Source organism: Taurulus bubalis, assembly GCF_910589615.1.
Source record: "Taurulus bubalis genome assembly, chromosome: 7".
Classification (NCBI taxonomy): Eukaryota; Metazoa; Chordata; class Actinopteri; order Perciformes; family Cottidae; genus Taurulus; species Taurulus bubalis.
In genome coordinates, this window is record NC_136595.1 from 11,763,707 (window position 1) to 11,774,101 (window position 10,395).

At 41.2% G+C, this 10,395-nt stretch overlaps 1 protein-coding gene across 1 annotated transcript in view; it reads left to right on the plus strand.

The window, feature by feature from the left end:
* ddah1 (dimethylarginine dimethylaminohydrolase 1) overlaps positions 1 to 10,223 on the plus strand; it is a gene marked incomplete at its 5' end in the record, with an annotated part of 60,082 nt that extends 49,859 nt beyond the window's left edge. Inside the window, 3 exons of the mRNA XM_079221421.1 lie at positions 331 to 450; positions 6,011 to 6,154; positions 9,760 to 10,223. Of these exons, the coding sequence (XP_079077547.1) occupies positions 331 to 450; positions 6,011 to 6,154; positions 9,760 to 9,876 (381 nt within the window). The 3' untranslated portion in view covers positions 9,877 to 10,223. The remainder of the gene's footprint in view (positions 1 to 330; positions 451 to 6,010; positions 6,155 to 9,759) is intronic.
* Between the last annotated feature and the right edge of the window lie 172 nt (positions 10,224 to 10,395).

Sequence of the window (10,395 nt, forward strand, 5' to 3'; positions counted from 1 at the left end):
CAATATATCACATTTCACATCATTTCACGTACATTGACTGGAGATGCAGTGCTTTGTTATGGTTCTTTGTGGAACATTGTCACAAACAAAGAAACACTTGCACTGTGTTATCACAGTGGTAACATAAGGGTTGTGTCTTTTTTGTTAACACAGTAGGGAATGACCGACAAATAATTACAATCGTGATTAAACATTATGTCAGCAGATGTAGAGGCAGGCTCTTAATGTTTGACACAACAAACCCCAAAGTGACTCCTGCATCATCTTTATTGGTCTGTCCTATCTTCATTTTTTTTTTTCACTTCAACTAATTGGATTGTGTCTTTGCAGGACTATGCTGTGTCCACCGTGCCTGTGCTGGATGGGTTGCACCTGAAAAGCTTCTGCAGTATGGGAGGACCAGGCCTCATTGTCATCGGCGCCAGTGAATCAGCACAGAAAACCCTCAAAGTATGGAGTATGTGTTGTATGTGCAGTAAAAGCTTCATCCCATTGCTATGCTTCCCCCAGCTGTGGTGATAAAAACCACTGAATCAATGTCGTGGCATTGTTTTTATAACTATGACGCGGCTGATGTTTTTTATTTTTTTTGGTTGACTCTTGGCTCGATACTGTTGGTATTATAACAGACCTGTCCTTTTTTTCCTCCTGCTCTGCAAAGTATTCAGCAAGAATAACACTACAAGACAGGACATTACACGTGTTGATTCAGAGCAGACTCCCTTACTTGCAACTTGATTGCTGCTTCCCACTGCAGGCACATTGAGACCACCTGTCACCTTAATCCTTCGTCATTAATTCATATGCTCAGCAAAGCTAAGGGGATTGCCCCTGGCGCTCACACTCCAGCTTCAATTACAAAGGTATTCCATTTAACAGCTTGAGCTCATTACCGCATAAAGGGCTTCTGAATCAACCTAGCTCCATCGTAACAATCAGACCCGAAACAGTCCTAAAAGAAATAAACCCAGGGGATGCTGAAGGACTCCACATGAACAAGAGACAGTTTACACCCTGACAGAGACGGATTGGTCGTTTTCTCAAAGAGAGTAATAAATCTCAGCCCATCCCTCTGATGGAATTATTCTTAAAATTTCCAAACATCAACACATGAGACTGTACGTGAACCTTTCACTCAGCACACATGACTAAAATGCAGAGCAATATTTAATGTTGTGTTTACACAGCATGGACACGCATGCTTTATGTTTATTTACATATGAAGACTTGCACACACACACACACACACACACACACACACACACACACACACACACACACACACACACACACACACACACACACACACACACACACACACACACACACACACACACACACACACACACACACACACACACACACACACACACACACACACACACACACACACACACACACACACACCCTTAGCCTTGACAGATACTTTTTGGCAGGGCTCTTCATTTGCCTCCTAGTGTGATATCTCCCCCTACTGGCCTTTCCCTACACAAGGTTACGATAAGTCAAGTCAAAGCCACTTAGTAATATCTCATGGGGCAATTAAAACCAGACCATCTGACAGCACATCCTAACAAAGCAAAGTGCCCGAGACCAGCACGAGGTCAGGCTTGTTGGTTTTGTATAGCTGAAGTGTACACAAGAAGGTAAGAATCTATGCCCTAACGCATGTGCTAATTGATTTTATATTCCAGCATTGGCTCGTTAAGATTCCTGCCTTTTTGATCCCCCCAGTAATTAGCTACTGGAGTGAGGAATAGTGAGACTTAATTACAGACTGCTCGCTTTCTAATTACGGCTTACGTCACCTTCTCCTGCACTAATTAGATACTATTTTAAAGGACTTTTAACGACCCTGAATTGTAATTAGGTAATGTTCTCTCTGTGGTCTTTGTGGAGGGAGTGAGATATCATGAATGCTGTTTTAATGAATTCAAAGTGCTTGTTTTGGATGTGGAAGCAGCTCTTATGTCAATGAGGCTCCTTATGTCTGTGTACCCTTAGACAAAGACACTTTGTACAAATTAAAGTTGGAGCCCGACAAATTATGTTTGTCTTTAGGGAGCCTGAATTGTGCTGCTGTTATATATTCAGACAAGAGAGGAGACCCTGGCCTGTTGGCAGTGTGGGTTTAGAGTAGAAGGTCTGTATGTATACCTCACTGACACTGGTTAATAAGGCTGTTCATTTACACTCTGTTTAGCTGTATGTCTATATCTGGGATACGTGCTCAGAATGTGTATATGTGTAGGCCAGGTGTAGTCCCCTGTCTGTGTTTAGCTCTCCCATGGGTGAGAATACACATTGACCGGATGGATTTCATCATCCATCTGCCGCTGTCACTGCCAAGCTTCACTTATGAAGTCATCATCCTGAAATATCTGCAGCAACCACTTCCTGTTGTCTCACACACGATTCCCTCCTTATATTGGACTCTGGGGGCTGACTTTAGATGACCAGTCACTCAGCCCTGTTTTATTCATGAGGTCATTGCTCACTCCTGGTCAGGGTTTGCTCTTCACCTCAAGGATGTTTGCACACTTGAGTTTTTATAGATAATGAGGTGACAACATGGTGAAATTTATATTTAGGATGAGTTGTGTTTGATGACCAAATCCTGATTATAAACATTTACACAAGTAAGATGAACATAATATACACTTTTTTATGAGTTTTGATATTTGATTCAAATTCGCTCCAGGTTCTCCGGCTCCTTCCCACAGTCCAAAGACAAGCAGCTTAGGACAATTAATGACTACATTGCCCGTAGGTGTGGATGTGAGCGTGAATGGTTGTCTGTGTATACTGTATGTTAACCCTGCAATAGTCTGGCAACCTGTCCAGGCTGTAGCACCAATGTCAGCTGATAGGCTCCATCATCATATCGGAAAGGGCCCATATGTGGCATCTGGACACTAGGTGTCCTTGCCAATGATGTCATTGAGTCCCTGAGTCAGCTGCAGCAACTGATATCATACATAGGTGACAGTATACGGTCTCTGGTTTGTTGCCCTGTTCATTCACAACTTAAAAAGAAAAATATAAGAAATGTAAATTGTTCAGGGTATTTTTCGGATTTCTGTTGTTTTGTCAGTATTATTAGAGATGTTCTGCACCCCCCTCCTTTACTTCCTTCCTATGTCATCTTCCATTGGATACCTGAGGGTGCAGCAAGAAACACTTACTTTAGACCGATGATATTCCAGAGGGAAATATGAGTCAAACAACTATTGTGCATCAACAAGAACCAATTTCAGTTTAATTTCTCCTCTGTAGTTGGAAGCAGCCTTAAGTCGGATTTGTCTTGTTCGTGCCGTGATAAGTATTTTACAACTTTTAACGGCTTCCTGGGAAGGATTACTTCAATGAAAATATTAGTTTCAGGGGCCACATTACAGATTATGCTGAGGACCACTGCACACAGTATCAGGTCCAGTAAATTGTCAGTTTTTTTTGTTAACTGGTCGAGATTGCCCAGGGGGGATTTTATTACCTTCCTGTAAAAAAAAATGTTTTCGCTGCTCTGAATGAGCACGTTCTGCTGCCCAGTTACCACTCGATATATTAACTGGACCACTGCCACTTTCCAGAAGTATATTGCTGTTGCTTTGTATCTGGTATTGGTCAAGGATGGCTGTGTAGGAGCCTTGGTTCTCTATTTTTTTCTATTGCTGAAGACACACAAATCTGAGGCATCATAATCATAAACTAAGAATCCCTTAAAAAGCATACAGTAACCAAGGTAACCTGGTAGTCCTTGATTTTTTTATTTCATGAACCCTGAGATTTGAATAAATCACCCTCAGTATAAAAAATAGATAGCAATCTGTTCTTATATTGACTGGTTGCACCCACTGACATTGAACAGAGAACCAACTGTTACATCAGTCGACTGATTTTTTTCTGAGGATTTAATTGCATTTCATGGATCAGAACTTTACACGAAGCCCAGTGACATTTTGCTGTAGGACATTTTCCTCACACTCAAAGAGTTTTTACTGAGTCAAGCTGGAACTGTGATCTTTGGTGGAGTCCACGTTTATTCTCCCTCTACCACTCCTAATCCCCCGTATGTGAGAGACAGTGTTGGCGGTCACGCACATGGACAGTGTTTTCATTTAGGGCCGCTGCAATCACCTAACACACCCATCTGTGACCTGGGAATGTGTCTGGTCTGGTTACACACATACAGACGTACAGTATGTGCACAAACTGGATGAACTCCACCCTGCAGCCTTGCACTCAGAAATGGCAACGTCAGCTATATAATTAGATTTGCAGTCATTTACAGGCACTGTTAAAATACTGTTTATACATCATAAGCTATGGCTAGTCAGCTAAATGCAATATTGGTGAAATGCATGATTTTTTGCTTTTATTCTTTGTTTTTAACATTGTTGGAGCAAAACCTTTAATATGGTGTTGGCTTCACATGCTACTTCCCAGAGATCACTTATTTAACAATGAGTCAAGTCGTGTGACAACTTTTCCTTCTGGGATTTCTATTTAATGATAAGATTTACTGCTCATACTAACCACACACATTGTTCTTATTTATTTCCACCAAGCACTGATGCTGCTGCCAGAAACATAAATGTGTCACTTCCTGTGTTCTGAATAGATTTTCCCAGGAAAGCTCTACTTAGACCAGCACATTTGATATTGGGTTGGATCAGTAGGCATATATGACAATAACTCAGTTTTCCCAGGCCACAAGGAGTTTGAGTGTTTTTATCTTCTTATGCAAGTAATATTCTGTTCCTCCCATCTAGATGACTAATTTGGAAAAGAGAAACAATCAATTAACTTGGGAAAAGGAATGGGAGTCCAGGAATGTCCAGAATAAGCAGCTGGTGTCAGCACCTACTCAACAGGTCTTGGCACCAACCTCCCAAGGAGGCAGTGGTCAGCCCTCAACAGATTCAGGACTGGCCACGGCCCCTGGTTAACCGGCAGCAGCACAAGCCCGCTGTGTGCTTGTGGAGAGGAGCAAACAAAGGGAGGATTCTGCTTGGCTCAAGTATTTTGCATTCGCTAAATGAATAAATAACTGTGAAGTATTCTATATTTCTATATAATTCACAAAAGGAAAAAGCCTTTCCTGTCTCAGTAAATACCCTGATCTTCCCTGTTGCAACAGATCCAGTGGGTCAGTCATAAGCCACATTGTGCTCACAAATCTCTCATTTTCCTCCCGCATTTGAGGTTGTGTCATCACATTTGCTCACAGCCACTCCCCCAAACTGATATGTGCGTCATGCTAGACGTCATACATTTTATATTTTGGATTCTGTTTTGTCCCATAGGTGTTGCATTCTATGAGTGAAATCTACAGATTAGTTTTTTTGATAATTCAAAGTTTTACAAGTGACCTTATTTGACTGATAATCAAAAGAAAACAGCCAACTTATCCTGCTCTTGATTAAAGATGATAGGCAGAAAGAGGAGCAATAGAAAAGCAGATGGGAGGTCTATATCTGGTGCAAAAATCTCACTTCTCAAAATACCTTTTCTGAGGCTTTGGATTTTTTTTTTTTTTTGCTTTCCAGCTCCCCTCCCCTTCTCGTCTCTGAGGTATCCGTCCGCAGATGTTCTGCTCATAAACATTAAGAGGCACCTGTCTCTACTCTGGTCATAACATCCTCAACCCTGACTTCCACTTGGCAGCATGGGCGTCTTCTCAGCCTCTCTCCCCCCACTGTCTGTCCCACTTTCAACTCCTTCAGATTACATAAATAACATGACATCTGCCCAGAAAGAATGTCTGTCTGCTCCTGTGTTCTCCATTAAGGCCCCTCGGGCCCCGAGAGTGGTTTGGCCAGCAGAAAGATGTGGTGCTGCCTTTGGTATTGTGGCCTTGCTTCAGACTTAAAGTGCCTGATAGTCTGAATAACTGTTTCTGTTTCTGTTCTGTCTGTGTCTCTGAAAGTCTCCCTGAAGGACTCTCCACAGCCTGCCGTTAGTTTACCTAAATGTCTATTTCCTGTCTGTCTCTTATCTGTGTGTGTAGATCATGCAGCAAATGAGTGACCATCGCTATGACAAACTGACGGTGCCTGATGACCTTGGTGCCAACTGCATCTACATGAACCTACCTAATAAGGGACATGTGCTTATGCATCCCACCGCCGAGCAGTTTCCAGAAAGTGCAAAGGTAATGCAAAGCTCATTTCACATCTTCACACAGTAACCTTGTCTCACACACACAATAACATTCATTTACAATCCTGAGGTTAGAACTTTGGGAGGAAGAAACACTGTCAGGACAACCAGACTGTTTTAGTGGCTTCAATTTAAAGAGCACTTGCTTTTGTTGCCCTCTATCCTGCCAAGACCGCTGAGATAAACAAGTGGCTGGAGAGGGAAACCCTCCAGTATGTGGTTGTTTTACACAGACTGCCGCAGGCCAACCACAGCCAGCACTGTGTTTTATAACAAAAGAACCTCCAGTTTAATGGGAAGTGACCTTTTGTGGACATGACTCAGTCCAAAGACGAGGGATGTGAATGGTCCTATAGAGAGTCAGCGTTTGGTTTGTTCGCCTTGGGCTGCTGTAGAAACATTGCGGTGCCCCATAGTGGATTCCATTAAGAGGACCTTCTCTGTATTTAGTTATAATATGGCTATGACAACATAAAGATTCTTGTTTTCAGGTGATTATACACTAAAGAAAACATATGTATTAATATTATATTCCATTTTGGCCAATAGATCCCCTAAAAACACTCTAAAGATGATGTAATCAATACGAGACAAATATGTATGTGAAAGCAGTCACAGAATCATCACCAGACTGTGCAGCTCCACAGAGTGTTCTTAAACCCCATCCTGCCCAGCATTAAATAGCAGACAGACAAAGTTAGCTACCAGCTGGTGAACATAGTGAAGCATTTAGCTGCTAAAGAGGCAGCTATTTGCCTCAAAAGCACCAAACCAGAGCTGAAAAACAAAGTGAATGTTGGACTTACATTCATCCAACTTAAATTCAAAAGAATCACTAATGTTGCTCCATATCTGCTGGATGTGTCAATAAGCCGCTGTTTGTTAATGCATTTTCCATATCAACTTGATAGCATTTCCGTGTGGTGTCTACAGCTTTTTGTTGCAGTGTAGTGGACCAAAATAAATGAATTATTGCAAGTTTAAGTATCTAAAATGTCTTCATATTTAAACTAGCAAATCACAAAATTATACTTGTTATGTCTTATTTCCTATCTCTCTTAAAACTATTTATTTGGAGGGTGGTGTAACTGAAGTAGAGTAGGCAAGATTAGGCAAAAGTAGACAAAATGTATCTTAACAAAAGTGATGCTTACCTGACTGCACCGATTTCTGATGAAAGTAAAATGACCTGCTTTTATATGGAGCATTTTCTTTTTGTACTTATGGTTGCCAAGTTGGCACTATTTCAGGACATCTATAGGGCTAAGAGTAATTTTAAAGACATTTTGAAAATTGCCCTCATGCCCTCTTATGAACTCTTTGTATGGCATGTGTTATGTGTTGATCTGTAGAGTGCTGTATGCCGGCTCGACATGCCAAGTCTGCTCCAACAGTGTCTCATAACCTTTTCTAAAAGGTGACCTTTCTACAGTGAGCTACTTGCAAACAACAACAAAACGTGCCATTCACTGATGATGCTTGCATATTGTTTCCCACTGTAGTCCACTGTGTTATTGTCTCACTTTGTCTGTCGGAGTTGGAAAAGTTGAGCAGTAGCCATGTTATTAAGATGCCTTGGGGTCACTCCTCATCACAAGTAAAACGGATTCTCACAGGATCCAACCCAGCAGCCTACAATCTGCAGAGACAGTTCTTCGACCTCACAATGTACTCTGTGGTTAAAACCCCTACCTCCACCATCTATTTTTAGAGGGAAGAATTTACAAAATTATATGTCTTTGGACCTAAATCCATGGCAGTTGCTCATTTCTTTCCAGGAAGATTAACTGAGGGAATTCAAGTTCAGCATAATGAAAATCTATATGTGTATCTTGTGCTTTCTGTTTCGGAAGCACCTTTTAACGGGTCATTTCAAGCAATATTTGAGGAATGCATGTTAGTTCCATGATCCAGTTTCCTTTTTAATGTTCAAATTCATCAGAAATTGGCCTGGAACACATTTTTGGTCTAAACCTGTGTTTAAAGAATTGGAGCCTATGAAGTGGAAAAATATGAATAGCACATAGTGAATAGTTGCCTATCATGCCTTGCTGTTCAGTAAGTCCACAGTTGGGACGTGCTTCTCAAGAGAACTTGTTGCTTATTCCTCCAATGAGATATGGAGATTTCTCAGCGTAACCACAGTCACTCTGCTTTCTAACTCGAATCCTTGTCTGTCCTAATCTCCGGTCTATTTTTAGTTGGCTTGTGAAGTTACATAAGAGTTCCACATTGACAAAGGCAGGGGGTCATGAGAGAGGATTGGGGGCGGAGACGGGGCATCTTTAATGGTTAGCAGTGGCAACGGCTCTGGAGGTTTAAGTTTGGAGATAAAGAAACTGATCAGACACAAACCCTAGTGAAATATAGCAGCTAATCCTTGTGAAACCATGCCACCCTCCGACCCAACATATAAATATCACCTGAAGTAATGAGAACTAAATGTGCTCAATAATTCACATGTACCACTTTTTGATGGTATTTATCATCTTTTCTCTCTTTTGGTCTTCCTTAATTCCTTCTTACTCATTACACAGCTTTAGTGTGTCTTTACGAAATGGCATGGTTGGTACAAAGATAGGTGGTATGTGATTGACTATGATAGTCAGGCTTTGCCAAAATGCCAGGGCTGATTTTTTTTGGTCCCAGTCCAGCCCTGGTAATCCCTGAACTCATCCTGTAAAAATGTACATTCATCCAATACTTAAGTTTGGAAGAAAAAAAAGCATTTATAGCAAAATTGTATAGAAATATGCATTAACACCATATTTCTAAGTAGTATAATGTGGTCACAGAAGAGTATGTTGATTTGAGAAGAGTTATAAGGCACATGAGAGCAGTGTCTTTAAACACGTCATTTGGATCACCAGAGGCTTCGTCAGCCATATTGCATCATGAGATAAGAATTTGTCTAGCTGGTCCCTCTGGCTGAGCCGCAAGGCCTCGCTCAGTATCACAGCAGGGTGGAAATGAGAGTTTAAAGAAGGTTTGGAAATCTAGTAGGAAAACACTGGTTTTCTTCTGGAAAAGGTCCACAGGGTGACATACTACTTTACGAGGGTCTTTTGAGAATGTCGTAATAGTTCTCACTCCCATCTTTTTTATATATTTTGCCGGGAGACCAGGAAACCTTCTTGAATGCTTGTTCTCCTGCTTCACTCTTGCAGGGTGTTTATATGACAGAACATTGCAAGTTGTCAAGTGGAGTAAACAAACTTAAGTGTTGCATAAGTTCTCCCTTTCAGTTTAACTACTCTGCCAACTGAGCAGTACGTCAGTCTTTTCTAAAGGGCTTGTTGTAGTGCTGGCAGGTCAATCCCTATAACCCTGGCCCACAGATGTGGTACCCAAGGCCAGATGCAGGAGGCAAGACAGGAACAGCTGTTGCCATTAAAATATCTATTTTGTATTTGATTTGATTTTTATGTAGAAGGCCAGGTTCTTGATTCCCAACGGTATCTGTTTAACATGTTTCTTCAGTGATAGTTGGCTGGACACTGATCTGTTGAATTTTATTGTAACCTTAGTTAGATTGATCTAAAAGAGCAGGATGTCAGGAAGTTTTTCCACTGATAGTCATGTCTGTGTGTCCCGCAGGTGTTCGAGAAGTTGAAGGACCACATGCTGATCCCCGTGTGCAACATGGAGAAGATTAAAGTGGATGGAGCCCTCACATGCTGCTCTATACTCATCAACAAGAAGGCCGCCGTCTGAAGGCGCTCAGTAGGGGGTCTCTCAGTGCATGGTAACCAAGCGGAGCCTGTATTCAATCACCAAGGATCCCGAGTTTTTTTCAAAACTATCTTGTAATCTAGAGGGAAGTTATAGGGTACAAATAGGGAAATCTGTTGTTGCTGAGAGACAAATAAAATATAAATTTGAGGGAATCATCTGGTCTCCCTTTTCCCTTCAGACAGTAAAATTACATTTAACTTTCTTAAAAGTCTGTAGATTAGTTCTCTGTAAGAATTTTTATATTACATTAAAAAGGAGTCTTATTTTTCTCTTGATTTGAATGAACTCTAACATTTTCTTTCAAAAGCTGAATACAAGGCACTGGTCATGGTCATAAATTCTCCCCACGTCAAGTCATATTATCTTTCTTGACAGTATTTACTCCAATTAGTCTCTAAACTAATCAAATTTGATTTGAATTAATCCGATCTCAGGTCAGAGGACGAGTAGACCATGTGCATGTTTTAACGGTATTTTGGAGCAAGATGGAGGGGAAAA